This window comes from Danio aesculapii, chromosome 14, assembly GCF_903798145.1.
Source record: "Danio aesculapii chromosome 14, fDanAes4.1, whole genome shotgun sequence".
Taxonomy (NCBI): domain Eukaryota; kingdom Metazoa; phylum Chordata; class Actinopteri; order Cypriniformes; family Danionidae; genus Danio; species Danio aesculapii.
Window position 1 is genome coordinate 23,515,221 of NC_079448.1, and position 19,373 is coordinate 23,534,593.

General features: G+C 38.6%; 1 protein-coding gene across 5 annotated transcripts in view; it reads right to left on the reverse strand.

The window, feature by feature from the left end:
- Positions 1-17,836, reverse strand: part of kdm3b (lysine (K)-specific demethylase 3B) — a 37,134-nt gene extending 19,298 nt beyond the window's left edge. For 3 of the 5 annotated variants that reach the window (XM_056471645.1, XM_056471646.1, XM_056471644.1), the window contains exons 1-14: positions 17,430-17,836; positions 15,747-15,914; positions 15,385-15,498; positions 15,176-15,281; positions 14,925-15,061; positions 13,915-13,983; positions 13,088-13,813; positions 11,758-13,000; positions 10,334-10,541; positions 10,041-10,255; positions 7,135-7,287; positions 6,930-7,034; positions 6,720-6,844; positions 1,328-1,649 (exon numbers count right to left, since the gene is read on the reverse strand). In XM_056471645.1, the coding sequence (XP_056327620.1) occupies positions 1,328-1,649; positions 6,720-6,844; positions 6,930-7,034; positions 7,135-7,287; positions 10,041-10,255; positions 10,334-10,541; positions 11,758-13,000; positions 13,088-13,813; positions 13,915-13,983; positions 14,925-15,061; positions 15,176-15,281; positions 15,385-15,498; positions 15,747-15,914; positions 17,430-17,591 (3,853 nt within the window). In that variant the 5' untranslated portion in view covers positions 17,592-17,836. The remainder of the gene's footprint in view (positions 1-1,327; positions 1,650-6,719; positions 6,845-6,929; positions 7,035-7,134; positions 7,288-10,040; positions 10,256-10,333; positions 10,542-11,757; positions 13,001-13,087; positions 13,814-13,914; positions 13,984-14,924; positions 15,062-15,175; positions 15,282-15,384; positions 15,499-15,746; positions 15,915-17,429) is intronic. The other 2 variants (XM_056471648.1, XM_056471647.1) reach the window with 2 other exon arrangements.
- Between the last annotated feature and the right edge of the window lie 1,537 nt (positions 17,837-19,373).

The following is a 19,373-nucleotide window of genomic DNA, read 5'->3' on the forward strand; positions in this document are numbered from 1 at the left end:
AAACCCTTTATGGTGACGTGCTGACAGACTGACTGACAGGTGTGTTATGCGTGAGGCCAGCAAACACAGCGTAGCTTTCAGTTATTTCACCATTTCCATAATTATATTTTATTTATAGATAAAGGTCTGTGATTCTGCATTCAATGACTTTATCTTGCTGGAGTTTATAGCCGTTTCACTTTACTTCAGGACGCATTAATGCCGCTCTGTAGGTCTGTTGAAGACATTTATAAATATTCCTAGCAAATCTAATAAATGTTGAAGATGTACTCGTTACATAAACACGCTAAATCACATTTCAGCAGGGTTTATTTGAGAGTGCACAAGAAAATCTGCACTTGAGCAGCGTATATTTGAGGGCACGCAAGACGTTTTGTGCACGAGCAGAGGAAATCGGCGCTCGAACACGGAGATTGACATGCTCGAAAATGTTAATGCCGGTCTAAGAAAAGTTTATAAAGAGTGTTGTGAGGGGTTTTACAGCCTTAAAACATCTATAATAAATAGTAAAAAATAAATCTGACTACTTCACGGATTTCCTTCTCCGAAAGAACCCGCAATAGGCGCAACGTAACTCCCACTATTACAGAGGGACCACTGTAATTGCATTTCTTGTATAAAGGGTTCAAAACAAATACAGTTGTTTGTAATAAAAATAATATTTTGCTCAAATATACATAATGTAAATATTTGTAAAAAAAATAAAAAATAATAATCATATTTATATATATTAAAATATAATTATAAATATATATATATATATATATATATATATATATATATATATATATATATATATATATATATAAGGGATGTGACGAGATCTAGGGCTACGAGACTTAGTTGAAACAACAGAAAGTTGTCTGTCTTGTGAGTTGTGATCTTATGATAGAGCGTGAGGGTGAATTTAGCACTGAAGATTGGAGGCAATATTGGATTAGAACCGCACATCAAGTGCTTTGCACACACCTGACAGGCTGGCCTCGAAGTTGCGCATCACTCGTTTGGGGTGGGTGAGTGTGACGTAACCGATTCCCTCTTCAAGGGTTGCCGCTTCAAAAAGCAGAGGCTGCTACAACTGCAGCCACACGCATTAACCATGGCTCATAACGTATAAGGGAATAGCACTTTAGATATGCTTAAAGCCATGATCATTGCAAACACTAATCGAATTAAGCGACGTAAATGACGTAATCAAACTATTAATGTTGTGTAGGACTTTTAGCTGCATTTTGCTACAAGATAAGCCATAGCCACTTGTTTGACACTTTTCTGCACCCATTTATTCAGTAAAGGACCACAGACACGCAACTCCTCCGAGTCTTACCTTTGGGCTCCTTTTGTGTGGCCAGATCGGCCAGCCAGTGAAGTGCTGAAGAATTGCTCTTGCTATCCTTTGCAGGAGATGTAGGTACAAGTGCAGGAGCAAGAGGAAGCGGAGGAGGAAGAAGAGTAGGAGCAGAAGTTGGAGCAGGAGCAGGGCTAGATGTGCTGCTATTTGTCCCACTGGTATTTGATGCGGTATCAGCACTTGTAGGCTCTTCAACGGGTTCAGTTTTGACTACAACACCTGCTGGAGATTCTTCATTCGGACGGGTTGTGGATGAAGTAGACGTGGTTCCATTCCCCGAACTGTGAGCTGCACCCGACTGCACCAAATAAAAGACAACCAATTAAGAAAATACAAGAAGAAAGCTTTTCACACTTAAAACAGTGAAACTTGGTTTATTCTAAACACGTAGGGGTTCTTTACTACTTGTTACACTTCATGTTAATTGGGGTTAACAATTAATCCTCTGTATTCCTACCCTTATATTTGACTGTAGAATCCTAAAGGGTCACAAACCACCGAAATGCATTTTTTGAGATGTTGACAGTCATTTACATGTCCCACAATGCTAAAAACACTATTAGGACACGTATAGATTTAGCCAACAAGTGAAAATTGGTTGTTTTTGCATTGTTTAGAGCAAATTCGTTCTTCCGGTTTAAAAAGAACTTTTGAAGTCACGGCGATGGGATCATCATGTAAAATCCAGCATGGAGATTGGGTGTCTGTACCGGCCTGGTACAAAGTGACGTCATTGAGTTTTAAGCATTAATTCATGAGAAAGACTTGGTTCAAGCCAATCAGTGCGCTCTATTGTGAACGAACCCGCAACTTTATTAATATGTATGATATAGCTTTGAAGACTTTATACCCATTACAGCATTCAGAGAGATGCAAAGTTTTGTGTCCAACCATAATTCAAACAAGCAGTTAGAGAATTGTTCGGAGACAGGAATAGTCAGTGTTGCGTTAATAAATGTGCCACAACGAAGGTTTTGTTTCTATTTCCCCACGATGAGAGCACAGCTCATATGTGGATCCAAACAGTTAGATTGTAGTAGTCTGCGAACACGCAACAAAATAATTTTTGTAAGCAAGATTTTTACCCGAGAGATTTTCAAATCTGGAAATGGAGAAATCTGGATATGCCACTGATCTTCTTTTTAAAAAAAGACGCGGTTCCAGTTTGTGTTGATTGTCCTGTTTCTACAGATTTGCTAAGTGAGCGATCAATGTTCTTTGTTTATGTTTATTCAGATGGCAAAGTTAGTTAGTATCATCAGCAGTACTCTTTAGTCAGCAGTAGTTTTTAAAGAGATACTGTAGACAAAATAATTTAGTTACTAAGTTTACAGTAATATCACTACAATCTTTTTGGACTGAAAATCCTTCACTTCCATGCAGCTCTCAGATTAAATGCTGCTCTCCAAATCACTGTCCATCTCCCCTGCGTCTGTGTTGTCAGTGTAAAAATCAGCTGCAGTGCATGTAATGAAACTCCCCTTTTCCCCTAAACAAAGCTGGACTCACTTTCCTGACTTTTTTTCAAACTAGGTGTGAAAACACCCTGCTGAGACGGGGGTTTTATGGCCTTTATAACCCTGAGTTTATGCATTTATTTGCACATTCACAGCGTCAGTGTCATTGACTGGATGAATAGCACATAAAATGTTTACATAAAGATTCATGTGTCTGCATCATCCTTCCTCGTATTATATTTGTCAAACGCACTGTCAGGTTTATCCTGAATGAAAAGAATGAAATGATCTCTTTTTCACTCCAGCTTCTTTTACCAAATAACATTTTCCCCTGAAATGCTGAAATGTTCATTTTCATGTTCAAATGTTCCAAGTTATTTTAAAAATTGAACAACTGTTGTCATTTAAGATATACATTTCTCACAAATAAATTTCACAATGTATAAAAAAAATGTGGCTCAAAATTTAAACCACATTTCATTTGCAGAAAATTTTAATTGACATTACTAAACTTGCTGTGTCTATACAGCACTGAGGTTTATGATCAATTTTAAACACCAGTGTAGATGCTGAAAAATGTTTGGGAAAGGAATGTGTGCTGAGTGTTTGTTATGGTTGGTGTCTGAGAACAGGGAACGTTCACATAAGTCACAGGTCTACAAAAACACTGACAAAAAAGTTCTGCATCAAAGAATTGCAATATTTTACCATTATAGATAGATAATTTAAGTTTCTGGGACGACGCGGTGGCACAATAGGTAGTGCTGTCACCTCACAGCAAGGTCGCAGGTTCGAGTCTCGGCTGGGTCAGTTGGCATTTTTGTGTGGAGTTTGCATGTTCTCCCCGCATTCGCATGGGTTTCCTCCGGGTGCTCCGGTTTCCCCCACAAGTCCAAAGGCATGCGGTAAAGGTGAATTGGGTAAGCTAAATTGTTGTAGTGTATGTGTGTGAATGAGTGTGTATTGTTGTTTCCCAGTGATTGGTTGCAGCTGGAAGGGCATCCGCTACGTAAAACATATGCTGGATAAGTTGGCGGTTCATTCCGCTGTGGCAACCCCAGATTAATAAAGCGACTGAGCCAAAAAGAAAATGAAAGAATTAATGTTTCTGATATTGAACCAAAATAAAAAGTTACTATGTTGTAGGGCTGCGCGATTAATTGAAATCATATCGAAATCACGATTTCTAAATCGCCTTATAGCACAGTTTTCCCACAGTATGGTATTTGAACCGATAATAAAACATCGCGCCTAAACAGAGCACGAGAACAGGAGACTGAATAGCCTGCGTATATAGAGATTAGTTCAGCACAGGAGTACTTGGTGACAAAAAAAGTCAACATCTGTGGTATAAGATTAAGTTACTTTGGATACAGGAAGGCTGATGTATGGCACAACCAGGTAATTTGTAAGTCAGTCATATATTGCGACTAAAAGCATGTGAAAATCGTGAGCTTGTCGATTCCTTCAGCATTTTCAATGTGCTTTGTGGTCGCTTCTTTGTCGTTGTCCTTCGCTTCTTTGTCGGTGACCATCAACAGTTTTTGCAGAGGATGACAACTTAAAACATTGCTGCAGTTACAATACAAGTTTTATGTATGGAGAGAATTAAAAAGCACTTGGTGTTCGAGTCTCTTGTACTTGTCTGAGGTAACCGAAAGGTGTATATTCCATACAAAGTATGAAGCTGATCGGTCAGTTTTTGTCACGTGACTCATGGTGCAGCATTCTGAAAAGTTCAATTTAAAGTATGTCTGAAAAGAGATGTTTTCAGATGGGTGCACCTGGCATATGCGCAATGTGTGCACACAATCAACACACTACCATTGGAAATAATGGACTTGTGCATACAAAAGATGCGATATGTGAATGTCCTATATCACGGCAGCATCACAAAGAGGTCTATGATCTACGCATGACAAAACAAATCTGTGAATACACACGGAACTACTTCTGATATTTGGTCACGCTGAACATTGGAGCCTTACTCGAGTTTGACAGCACGTGCACTCTCACAAACACACACACACACACACACACTAGAGCTGCACGATTCTGACTTAAATGAGAATCGCGATTTTTTTTGCTTAAAATAAACATCACGATTTTCTCACGATTCTGTTGATGTAAAATAATGGTTAATATGAGGAGGCTTTATTATTATTATTATCCTCACACATATGGTAAAACAACAATAATAATGCGTGTAGGTCTACTGTTGGTTAAAATGCTCAATATTGAATAGACTTGGAATGGTGGACAGGAACAGACTTTAAAATTGTCCTGGTCATTAATGCACAATAAAGTGATGACATCACAATACAACTACTCATAGGTCTGAAGTTGAATTATTATGTTTGAGACACATGCTTGCAGTCTGTCATTGACAACATTATTAGACCATTTATTCACTGGTAAAATGAGACATTTGTCATTATCAGATTCCCTCTTGCATTATACTCAACATTACATAGGCTAGAGTAGTTATACTGACACTGTTAAACATTCATTCTCATGCACAACACTCTGTGTTCGCTATGAAAGAAAAATATTAAATGTTTGTCGTAATTACCACTCTAAAATGCAATATGATCATTTAAAAGATCGTGCTCGCTTTCGGTTTCATTTTCACTGCTAAGTGCTTTTCATACTTCCCGCACAGCTCCCAAACGATCACTCTGTGCCACAAACAATGTTTTTACAACTTTATTACCTTTTATTCACAGCCTATGCAGATTTTGATCACTAAAGTAGACATGCCCGCCCTCTCTGTAGTAACAGCTCATGGTCAGCGGCTCAGTCAGCTGTGATTTTGCAACCGCAAATACATCATTACATGAAGACAGAAATTGCATTTTTGGGTGAATTATACCGTATAAATACAGTATGTGGCTCTTTCAACCCCTTTTGGAGGTGTGCATGTCGCTGAGCAACATATGTAAAACAATGTGAAAACTTGTGCAGCCGCCTTTGCTTCTCTCCTGAACTTGAAAATATGATTGGGAGAATGGTAGAAATGCTGGATTAATATCATCTAGGGCACATGTGTCAAAGCCAGTTCCTGGAGGGCCGCAGCTCTGCACAGTTTAGTTCCAACCCTAATTAAACACACCTGATCAAACTAATTGAGTACTTTAGGCTCGTTTGATAGCTACAGATAGGTGTGTTGAAGCAGGGCTGGAACTAAACTCTGCAGGGCTCCGGCCCTCCAGGAACTGACTTTGACACCCCTGATCTAGGGGGTCGAATTGAGATCGCGATCTTTTTTCGATTAACTGGCAGCTCTAACACCCACAAACACACACTTGTTTTGCCATAAGTCTGTTCCAAAGACAATTTGTTACAGCTAGGTGATTTTTGTTTGATTTTGACATGTTACAGGTCTTTGATAAAGATCAATTTGTTTTTCTTTTGAAATATGTTTCAGATTCCCACTGTAAACACAGATTCAGTCTGTCTGTGACAAAATCGTGATTAAAATCTAAAACGCAATATTGTTCATGAAAATCATGATAGGTTTCTTTTGCCCATAATCGCACTGCCCTACTATGTTGGTCAAAATCTGCTTTGTGATAACGTGAAATCAGAGCATCATTTCGCACCAAACTGTGAAGTGTCCCTTTACCCAGGGTTTAACAGTACCAATAACACAGGTTTAAGCACAGCATAAAAATACCTAATATGTTCTTTCCTTATTTATCACCAGGAGACACACACCCTTTCCTCTCCATATGCACAAGACGCTTTCCTACAAAACACTTATTCCTGCTATCTGGTCATTTGAAGCTTTCTTTATCCTCATTTGTTAGTCACTTTGGATAAAAGCATCTGTTAAATTAACACATGTAAGTGTTCTGCTAAATGCAAGACGTCATTCTACAGTCAGTTTAATAGTCATGGATGTAACTTACCTGTGAAAAACCGTTTGGAGCACTGGGCCGCATCAAGGTTTTGTGCCGACTGGTGCAGGGACAGTTTGCTTTAATCCCCCATTTACCTCTGGCTGCATGTACCATGTCACCTATGCTGTACAATGCTGCAAGGAAACATTCCAAATTAGCTTGTTGCTCCAGTTGCTTTGATTTAATATTAGCTTTTTCATAGTAAATAAATGCACTAACCCGTGCCGGGTATAATTTGAGTAGGCATGAGGTTCTGTGGTTCATGTGGCTGGCCTTTAGCACACTTTAGCCATGAGAACACCTCTTCTTCAGGACCGTCTTCCACTGAAAGAGATAAAGAATCAGACACATGCAGACATGAAAGTGGTCCTTGATTGTGGTGGATTGAATCACTAGTAATGTGGCCAATTGCCATCTTATCTACCTTCAGGCGGCCTGTTCTTGCGTAGTCGGTAGCAGTCAAGACAAACACCGAAGCCACATTTACGACAAACCCAGTGGATGTTGAACAGTGTTGTTTCACACACATCACACATTTCTCTTACTCCTCGGACAGCTCGCTTCCAAGCCACTTTTTCTGAAAATAAAAATAAAAATACAAATTTATTTGCTTTTGTTTTGTTTTTGTTTTTTTAAATCAGAGCATGATCAAAAAATCTTTACACAAGTAACTAGGTGTTTATTCATCTAATGCAGTACTTTTGTATTTCAGTGTTTTATTTCAGTTAACAGAAGATTTAGAGTAACGTTTTTCTGTAAGAACACAAATAAAGTTCCGACAGGTGCTACTGCAAGTAAATCAACATTATAATTATCATTTAAATCTATAGCCCTTTGCATTTGGAGTTATTTATAAAACACTGGAATGCAAATTTTATTGGGGGAAAACATTTCCATTCAGTTTGGCTTTAAGTATTTACTATTTATATATATTTTTAAATTGTTAAAATAGTGCAGTGGTTTACCAACAAAATCTCAACTTTTTCTTTGAACAACCAAACTTAACAAGATCTTGGAAAACCCTAAGAAAAGGGCCAAAAGTTAAAGGTGCAGTAGATGATTGTCTTCAGAAACATTTGCTGTTGTGTTGGTTGAAAGCCTCTTCACATTCCAATAGTAATGATTTAAAGGGCACATAGGTTACCCCTTTTTCCAGATTTAAGATAAGTCTTTTGTGTCCGCAGTGTGCACGTTTAGCTTCGCACTCTGTTTGCAAGCATATGTGACAGGATACAGGTTAATCTCCACTGCTGTATGGATATCTGTTCATGAACAAAATAAACCTGATTTAACGTCCACAAACCGGGATTGAAGCATCTTTCTTTATAATTGTTCTGACACGCAGCTGTGCTAATGAAGTAAATCTAAGCTAAATCGCTGCAATTCATTACACACGTGCACTGTTTTAAAACATTTTAAACTTGTAAAACTCACTCTTGATCACATTTGATGATTATTGATGATCCTAGTGAACTGAACAGACCTTTTATTCCCGGTTCCTCTGCGCACGTCTGGTCTTGTTGATAGGAATATACACGTGACTAGCGGGGCTTGTTAATACGCACAGCTGTCAATCAATTCAGTCCGCGGGGGGGACCGCACTCCTATGTAAAGTTGTGGTCGATCTAAAAACCGCTCCAATTGGTCCACCATTTTTATGTTGTTAAAAAAAAAAAAAAAGGACTGGGTGTGTTTGTATCACCCCAAGATGACGGTCTATACACAACAGCTTGAAATGTAGATTTTTCCCCATAGGTGCCCTTTAAGTAAATTATCTAAATGTATTTATATATTCTGAGTAAGGCATAAGACTAAAAAATGTTCATCCAGTTAAAATTAGTGAGGCTGACAATTTCCACAATTCTGATAAGTAGCCGAAACTGCTGTCAACAATCTGTAGCTGTTTATGCAGATCCACCATTTGTGCGTGCACGTGTGCCGTTGACAAGTGACGGCAGTATAAACAAACGCTGCATCAAAACTTTTTGAAACCCTGAATTAATATTGGAGTTACTTTTGCACGCTGGAGGAAGGATAACACCATGGCTGAAGGATTTCTTTAAGACAAGTAATGTCACGTTGAAAAAAGTATTTTTTAAATACTGATGTAGATTGTGTTGTTTTACGAATGGGTTATATGTACAGAAGTGTTGTTCAGCCACTGAAATCTTCCAGTGAAAGACTGATGTGACTATTTTTAGTTTTATAAGGGACTTTTTACTGCATCGATAATGAATAAAAAAATGATCGATAATCATTTTTGAGCAATGTCAACCTGTGATGCGCTCCCTATATTGTTTACCATGCTACTTTGAATATTCAGTCTGAAATAGCATGCAAGTATGGCTTAGTAATAAGAGCAATTCCTGCACGCTGCCGGCCAACCACTAAACATACAGTATAGTGGCTTTAGAACAAAGCGTGTGAGAGAATGAGACCAGCGATCCTTGCATGCATGAAATATTGCACATCATTACAAGTTTTGCTTGCTACTCAACTGAAAACGTGCTAGATATAATACAGTTTTACGTTTTGAATTGCAGTATTATAAAGTGCTATACATTTTTCTAACTGGCGAATGACTTGAACTAGTGGGTCTCAGTCATCTTTAATGTGCGCATTCATGATTTCAGGAGGCGTGGCTTTGGAAGGCAGGGTAGAAACTGTGTTTCAAAGATATTATGTGAACCATTTAGCATTTTGGCAGATCACCTATTGCACCTTTAATGTTTGAACTGTACCTGGAATATTCAGACATTTAAAAACAAAATGGAAGTCCTATTGTCATCTTTTTAAATAAATATAATTTTAAAATACATATTCTTAAAAAGCACAAGAGTAGAAAAAAAGTCACAAATTAATACTTTCCACATCTGATTCCTGAACTTTTGTAAATGAAAATTATTAAATATACTTCTAATTATGAAACTTTTTCATTTACAGATACAAAGAGCATTCCAGCAAAGCATCTATTTTCCCGTTGTTGTCAGTAAAAGTGCCACATTTTTTAAAAACGGCAGCTGGATAACCAAGCATTTTATGCTCAGTCCACAGAGTTTTTAAACACTTTGACAGCTGGAGAAGCACTCACAGCTAATATTTTGAAAACAGCACTCTTGTTTCAAGCGCAGCGCAAAAAAAAAACACTTTGTTGAACATGTGCCCTGAGTATCTATAAAACTAGGCCAAAAACCACTAGACAAGGTAAAAGCAGTATGCATAATTTGTTTTGTTATTAAAAAACACTTTTTTGTAGATGATTTAGATTAATATTAGGTATGAACAAGGCTTTAATGAATTTTAAATAACAGTTAAAATTGAGTTACTTACGATGTGGTTCTACCATCATCATGGCTTCTTTCTCTGACATGACCAACTGGCAAAACTGGTCACCCACGTTTGCTAAAATATATTTGGACGTGTCCAGGTCAAGTCCTTCTTGTATTGTAATGGAAGGAAGCCACAGGCCCATTGCCATGCTGTCACTCTGCTGTGGGCTCAGAAACCCCTCCACACGAAGAACTCCCTTCTTAGTGAAAGCCAACCTGTCACAACACAAGTCAAATATATCAGTATCACAGTTCAGATACAAGTGAAGCTAGTTATAACAGAATCATATTCACCTGCGAAAGTGAAAGAATCGACAGGCTACGTTTGGGTCGTCGTCATCAGAGTCCTGCTCACGCGATTTCCTGTATCGCTCCAGACGGCACTCACGACATTTGTGCAAGTGGGGAGCCACGTTAATGCAGGAGCCATCTTGTAGAAAGGCCTCTCCAGACTGCTTCAAGCGTCGAACCTTATTCTGGTCCTTCAACACAGACTGTCCAACTACAGAGATGACATATAAACTAAAATTACAATCTGTGAATGCAGATAGATACTCGCTATGAAATACTGATTAGTGGTAGCCAATATTGTTTTATTGTTCATTTATTTACATGCACATTTGTAATTCAAAAAAGCTTTGTCATTCTAGACTCACAGCAAACTAACGATTGCAGGGCTAACAAAGCCATCAAACTGAAGCAAATGGTTAGATTTTAATAAAAGATCAAACCAATTTTAGTGTATTCACTTGCACAGCTTAATTATTCACCTTAAAATCTAATAATGTGAGCTAGCAAAATAAAATTTGTACATTTTTTAATTCATGCAAAACAATACTAACTATTAACTGCTATTAACTACATCAGATACAAACCCTAATGGAGTTCCCATAAACTACACCCCAGATCACTATTTTTTCCAATCAGACTCAGGTATGTTTCAGTTCTGCTCAAAATAAATGGTTCACATTATCCTAAAATCAAATGTAATCTGGAACGACAAATGTACTAAGAGGGAAAAACTACTAATTTACCCTCACTCTCTTGAGCAATGTCATAAACCTGCCACTGAAAACCTGTGGAAATCAATGTTGCAAACAGTTTCTAACACTTCTATTTATACTTCAGGATATATGCAGGAATCCTTAAGGTAATTTTAAAACCTTTTTTAAGACTTTTTAAACACCTTCTCAGAATATTTTAAGACCTCGTTGTCACTTCAAGTTCTAATCAGTATCAAACCTTTAACTTAATAAACAGCTGTTAATAAATAGTTGTAGTTAAATAAATCAATGGAGCACAACCATGCAACAGAACTCAGATAAGCTCGGAAGAAAAAAAGCATTCCAACAAAATAAATAAATAAAGGGTTTCTGTACATCTGCTTTTCTGACCTGAAGATCTCAGCAAAAAAATATTAAACTTCCAGTATTCCCGAATTATGTCAATCACTACAAAAATCTGAAATATCAAATGATGCAAAGGTCAACCACTACTACTGATCTTACTACAATGCCATGAAGTGATACAGTCATAAAGCCAAAAGCTAAACAAAATCAGAAGTGATTCAATGTCTCCACTGCTTTCCAAACAATTAAAACACTGCAGTCCAATACAGCACTTCATCCTCAGAATAAACAATGTAAAATGGTGACAAAAATGTTAATTTTTAGCTGTACCACCTCATGAAGCATCAGCATGCAGTAGTCAAGCCTTACCTTTAAATGGTTTGCTCCGTGGCCGGCTCTTGGCCACAGCCTGGGCCTTAATCTTATCCTCATTGCCTGCCGGAACATCTGGTTTCTGGCTCTGGCCAGCGTTGTCCTCTCCCTCACTCAAATCAGACAAGTCACTGTTACTACTAGACTCTGAATCCTTTTTGATAGACTGACAACGTTCCTCCAAAGAAAACTTGCTTTGCTCAAAGGGCACAGAGACACCTTCTCCTTCAGTGCTGTGAAGGGTTCCAGAGCTGTCATCAGATCCTTCTTTGTTTGGTTTGGATGTTTGTTGTCCATCCTGTGCAAATGATGTGAATGACGGAGTGGTCATGAGAGCAGGAGCAGCAAACTGAGGGGCTAAGATTCCCTTGGGAGGTTCTGCCATAGTGAAGAGATTTGGTTTGGCATCGTTACCAGAAGGATCTTGACTGAGCATACTGGTGCTGCCTGAAGGTGAAACAGCAGATGCGGACTGGACAGACGAAGACTTTGGAGATGTCAATGCACCAAAAGGGGTTTGCGGAACACCTCTGCCATAGGCAAGAAACGAATTTGTCTCCTTTGAGGGCTGCAAGAACAGGTTCTCGTGACCATCTGAAACCTTGCTGCCAGCAAGTAGACCAAAGCTACTCACTGGGGTTGAGCTATTTACATTTCTAATTCCACCACTGGCATTTCCAAGTCCACTGGTTCCTAATCCCAAGGAGGGTTTCAGCACCTCTGTAGAGCTTGCAGCTTGAACTATGGCTGAAGGAAAAGTGGCTGGGAGTTTGCTCTGTGCCTCCCCTACAGCACCAAAAGGCTTGTTTATAAGGATCCCATTGCCTGCAGGCTTGATATCAGGCACTTTTGGCTGCTCTTTCAGTGGTGCCAGGCCACTGGCAGGTGCTGAACCAAACAGTCCAGTGGATGCAGAAGCCACAACAGTTTTTTTGAAACCCTCAGAGGGAGCAGCAGACTTGAACAGGCTGGGCGGCTCCTTGTTCAGGCACTCGGACAAAGATGTGAAGGCCTTTGATTGGCCTTGTGTGTTGCTCTGGTTCTGAGAGATGAATTGGAAGAACAGGTTCTGTGACGTATCAGAGTCCTGCCTTTGCGAGTCCTTTGCGCCTCTAAATGAAAACCCAAAGGGCTTGTCCCCCTGGGAAGATCCATTAGTCTGTGTTGAGACATTCCCAAACACTCCCTCATTAGACTGTTTACCAAATCCAGCAGGAGCTAGAACAGGGGCTTTGGGGGTCTGAAATACAAATAAGATATATAAATAAGCATCAGAGAATAACACATGATAAATAAATAAAAATTCTTGTTCTTGTAAAAGCCCTACCTGGCTTCCTTCTGAGGTTGATCCCCACATACTGGGCTTTTGGTTCGCATCAACAGGAGCAGTGAGAGCCACACTTGAAGTATTTTCTTGGGAAGGTGATGAAATGGTCACAGGACCTGGAGACACCAGGGCAGCTGTTTTAGGATACCCTGAAAGCACACCTCCCTCCTCCCTCTCTGAGGATGGAAGTGTGGGAGATGATTTCGGGGCAGGGGCCCCGGGCACCAAGTTGGGCATTTGACCCAAAGAAGGAAAAGTATTAGAAAAAGGTGATGGGGCAGGCTTCAAAGGAGGTGGCGTTGGAGTAGAAGCAGGAAGCACTGCTGTCACTGAAGAAATCCTTTCTTGGTTTGGGATAAAACTGCCATTCTCCTTCACAAAACCTGTGCTCCTTATATGGGAGTGTTCCTGCTGAGAGGAATTGCTGTTGTTAGAGGAGTCTTGACTTGGCAAAGCTACTGGACTACAGGTGCTCGTCAACCTCCCACCCAAACCACCCGCTTCGTCTTTTCCCTCTACTACTCCCTTTCCCGGCATCTCTACGCATGTTACCATAGCCTCAGCGTCCCTGTTGGAGCCATTTCCATTCTGGCTGTCAGAGGCACCTTCCCCGGCTCCTTTGAAACGTTTGAGTGTAATGTCTTCATCTCCTTCAGATGCTGTCCGACGTCGCCGACTGCCCTCACCTTTCCCACCATCACCCTCCTTTTTGCGTCGATCTTGGCTCTGGAAGAAAGAGTAGAAGCAGTGACTGTCAGTAAACCCTCTAGTCTTAAAATAAACAAGTTATGCTGCAGTTGACAACTAGTGGGAGAAACAAAACATACCTCATTTAACTTGCCTTCAGCAAGCATTACGTGTATAACCCGAGGATCAACCACTTGTGTTTCCTCACCCTGCAACAGTAAATCTTTATTTACTAAAATGTAGTAAAAATGTAATTCTCTGTAGCCCATGATTCAGTCAATAGAAGTATTTCTTATGGGCCTGTGAAAGCTAGGGTTAAAGGCTGGTTTATACTTCTTCGTCAAGCGATCGTCATGACCCATGGTGCATGCCTTCCTCGTATTCGTGCATTTATACTTCCGCTTGCTGTTTGTGTTGCTCTGCAATAACACTTCCGAAACGCTAGTTGGCAGTAGGTTATGCTATGTTCCTCTGTATGGAGTTTCTTCACAGGTGTTTTGTTTTCTTCTTTTATGTACAAGAGGCTAAAACTCGCTCATTCAGAGGAACCAGCAGACGTGCAACTACCTTAATCATGAGGTAAACACAAAACATCTGAAGCTCCTTTACGGGACTTGACACTTGTAAACACTCACTCCATCGGGCTCAAGGCACTCAGCACCGGACACACTCTGCAAAGCTACCAAGCCAACCAATCACAGAATCAGCGTCGATGTCAGCCACAGCGAGGGCTGTCCGACCCCATGAAGGCTGCGCTAGACCATTAGCGTGTGCTTGACGAAGAAGTATAAATCAGCCTTAACAATGGACTGGGCAATACCAATAACCTTGGACCTCAAGAACCAAGGCCAAAATGAAGCAACATTTCCACTGTCAAACCTGCCCTCAAAAAAATGAGCTAGAAGTCTAGTGTCAACAAATGCAATGGAAAGAGACAAATTAAATATGAAGCCAAATTACAATCATACACATTTAGCTCAATAATCAAGTCTCTGTTATTTTAAAATGCATAATATGCATATGCTATGATAATCTTTAAGTATTTCTAGACCACATACATTGATCAGAATCTCTGTCAGATTAGAGAGTTAGTGAGGTATTTAGACCAATTGATTACACGCAATAGCTTTTAAACAGGCAGCATACTGACTTTTAAACAACTCTGATCCATGGTAATCTCCATAATGTGTGAAACAGGATCATGCTGAGATACTAGTCCAAAGGCCCAGGGCTGCTCAAACTCTGGCTGGTACACCTGTACTCTCCGACCCTGAATAGTGTAAGATCCTGACCAGAAGAGGAAAGAAGTAAAGCTTATATTTTCAGCTTGTACGTTATATGTTCAGGCTTTGCAATTACATTTTTTAAGTAAGTGTTTAAGTCGAGGTAAATGCAACTCACCCTTACGCAGGATCTCCTGCAACTCAGAGTCTGTATGCCAGCTTGAAATGGCATGTTGAAGTGCTGGCTGCTCTTGAAGCAGAGAGTGTGTAAAATCTTTTTCAGTCTGTTGATACAAACAGGTTGATACATTCTGATTATATAAAGGTTCTGCTTTAGCAAATTTAAAAGAAAAGATTGCAGATTACATGATCTCACTGGCCACCAACCTCAAAAGTGTGCAGTGAATTCCCATTAGGGAGAAACGCCAAAGTTCTTGCACCAAAGAACTCGACAGGGACCACAGATCCTAAACCCACACGGTCAATCAGCTGTTTGAACATCTAAAGAAAGATAAGTGGGTTCATAAAACCAGTAATAAATGTACAAAACGTTAATAACAAAATCACAAGAAACCATATATTCTCTCAAATCCAAACAAAATTCTAATCAAAACTAACAACAAAAAAATAATAAAAAAGCAAACAGACATTATGTAGATGGTAGAATAAATCTGCTGCTCTCATCTAGTATTAAACAATGCATTTACAAACAGCAAAACAGCAAAGGCCTGCTGTGCATCTGTACTCACCAAGGCAGGCCACTGTGTAGCAGATGATCCTAGAGCAGTGGAGAGGGAAGGATCGCTGCAGTTGGCCCAAACGATGGCACTCTCCATGAGAACGACACGCACTTCATCCCCATACAATTGCACCCATGCACGTTGACGCCAAGGGCTGTCCTCAAATTCTACAAACACCTACAAAGAACATACAAGGTTGGCTACTTACTAGCATAAAACAAGTATAGTAGTGCTCTCTTCAAACACACCATGTTAAAACAGAATAATCATAAGACTCAGGTAAATCTTTCATCCCCATCAAATCAGACACATTTCCCTTTAAACAGAATGATCAGATACAATGAAACTTTGCTTTTAAATGACCCTCAGCCCATTCAAAATGTAGCCAACTTCTATCAGTAGAACATTGCAATATTTTTAGCTTACAATTTAGCTGGTTCTTGGTTATTCATAAACTGCACATGCATATTTAAATTTGGTTGAACTGCCAGCACTGAATTATATTTTAGCATAATTGTTATTAGTTATTAAAATGGCTGCTATTACAAAATAAGTAATGCACAGCAAATACTACATTTGTATTTGTTTCTATTAGTATATTCTAGTATACTAGCATATGCTGAGTATATTAGGTACAAATTGGTTTATTAAACACGTTGTTGTTTTTTCAATTTGGAAAATGTAATGCATAATCATTCAGCAAAAATGAAAATACAAGTAGAAAAACAGTTCCTCTACCATATTTTGCAAGAACAATAGTCCTTAAGATAAAAAAATGTGCGTTTTGTGTTACAGCAAAACTATTTAAGCAAGTAATGGCATAAGTTGATAAAATGCGTCAGAAAATCAGTTATTTTAGATAATAAATTTGGAAAATTTTTTGATAAAATATTCCAAATGTAATTTATTCAGTGACAACAAAACTGTTTTCAGCATCCTTACTTCAGTGTTACAGAACTGATTAGGTGCTCAACATTTTTTTTTTCTAAACCAGAGTATACATTTCACACAAAATGTCAGTCAAAAAAAGTAATATCAGGAAGTCTGGATGGTTACTGTACACTTGATCAATCTACAAGCAATAGAAAGCCTATGAGCATGCATGAATAAAACCACTTAGTTGGTTTTATGCGTGTAGATCATACACTGAACATTAAATTAAATTTATATATTTTAACCACTACCAAATTATTAATAAAATAAAATTACCAGTACTATATATCATTATTACTACACTAACAATATATGTCATTACTACACTGGCACTGGGTCATAAACACAGGCCGTTTCCTTTGTATTGTTAGACAGTGTTTAATTGCTTTGTAGTATGTGTGTATTATGTTTTATTAAAGAGTTTAATTACAACATGTCTTTGACTAAATCTACTGCTGTCAAAAACTAGTGAGCTACATTACTAGAAAGCATCAAGAGCATCCACAAATATAACCTTAACGGTGATTTAAGCTCGTGCAGATCTGCAGCTATAGCTACTTGGCTAACTAGCACTCGAACATATTTAGATGTCCATTTATATATTGCGTCTCCATTTCACACTCAAACGCAGAGTGAAAAAGAATGTTGTACACTTTAAAAATGGCACGTTTGTCAATGTTTATTCGCATGTGCTGTTTTCCAGCTGGTTTAGTTTCATGTTTTGACGGTCTGTTGTTGTTGTTGTCATTTCGGTCTCACCTCCACCCCCGGGCTCGCCAGCCCGATCACACTGACCGCCCGCACGGTCCCTCGGAGCCAGGCCGCCCGCTCCACCTCTCCGCCCAACGCTGCAGGCGCCGAGTTCCCGTCATTGAGCAGCAACAGCAGCCGCTTCCCGATCAGACCGAGCGAGTCCCCCATAGCACAACCACCATGAAGAGACCGACTTCCTCTGGAGCTCCGCTAAGATTCGCAATCAGTCGAGCCTAAACTAAACGAGCGAACCACTAAAGTCACATATGAATGACTGCACGGCGTGCATGCGGGATTTGCATCCGCAAACTGAAACGACGGAGAAGCGTTTTGCTGGGAATGTGAAGTGTTATTGTTCGAGCTTCAGCCCCTTGTCCTCATCCGCCATTTAGCTGTGCAGTAATCAAACGCACCCCTCGTACTGCTGCGGGACTGAGCTTCACTGGCTGCGGGGAAATAGTGCAGCGCCCCCCACTGGACACTGTACTCGCCATACACGGTGAACGCTGATCTCTGGAGGTCTGTGTGCAGCGAGAAACTCTCGCGATATTCATCAGCGCTTTTTTATGAAGTCGCGGAGCAACGAGATGAAGCGTCCGCCCCTGCGAACCTGTCGTACCAATAATGACCACACTCTTATGTTTTACTGTTTAATATATCTGTTTTGTAAAAATGCAGTATTATATGTTGTCCATATTCACTCAGAAATGCTGGAAATTGATTCACATTCGGACCGGGTCAAAATATTTGTTTGTTCGTTTATTTGTTTGTTTGAAATAAGCGACCCATATGAAAAATGTAGAAAATAATTTTGAGTAAATACTATTGTTTTTTTACTTTAGCAGCATATATTATGCTGTACATAAAATGCTACATACATAACAATCTGAATGTTAAAGTGGTAGTATATGGGACCTCTATGCTGTAGTTAACTGTGGCATATTGTATTATAATAACAAATAACCTCAACAGATTATTGTCATGTGGCTATTCTAGTGTCAGTGGCAAATTATCCTTAACTGAAATCCTCGAATTAAGATAGGTTATTATTGATGCAACTATAAAATTCCAAACTTTTTGTAAAAAGGACTCTTTTTTTATTCTACAAACAAATCAGAGGATACCAAACTATATATATATATATATACATACATACATACAGTTGAAGTCAGAATTTTTAGTCCCCTTAAATTATAAGCCCCCCTGTTTATTTTTTCCCTATTTTTTTTAAACTTAGAGAAGATTTTTTTTCTACACATTTCTAAACATAATAGTTTTATTAACTCATTTCTAATAACTGATTTATTTTATCTTTGCCATGACTACAGTAAATAATATGTGACAAGATATTTTTCAAGACACTTTTGTACAGCCTTAAATGACATTTAAAGACTTAACTAGGTTAATTAGGTTAACTAGGCAGGTTAGGGTAATTAGGCAAGTTATTGTATAACGATGGTTTGTTCTGTAGACTATAAAAAAAAATTAGCTTAAAGGGGCTAATAATTTTGACTTTCAAATGGTTCATAAAAAATTTTAAGCTGCTTTTATTCTAGCCGAAATAAAACAAATTAGAGTTTCTCCAATAGAAAAAAATATTATCAGACATACTGTGAAAATTTCTCAGTTTTGTTAAACATCATTTGGGAAATAATTAAAAAAGAATAAGGCTAATAATTCTGGCTTCAACTGTATAATACACACACACACATATTATGTCAAAACAAACTTTTATTTTGGATGCTTTTATTTACAATTAATCTTTGCCTAGCACTAGTAATATGTAATTATGACAAGAATGATTTAATATCATTGTAAATATCATGGAGATATCTCATCATTATCATCATCATCATTATATAAATAAATAAATAAACACTATAAATATATATATATATATATATATATATATATATATATATATATATATATATATATATATATATATAT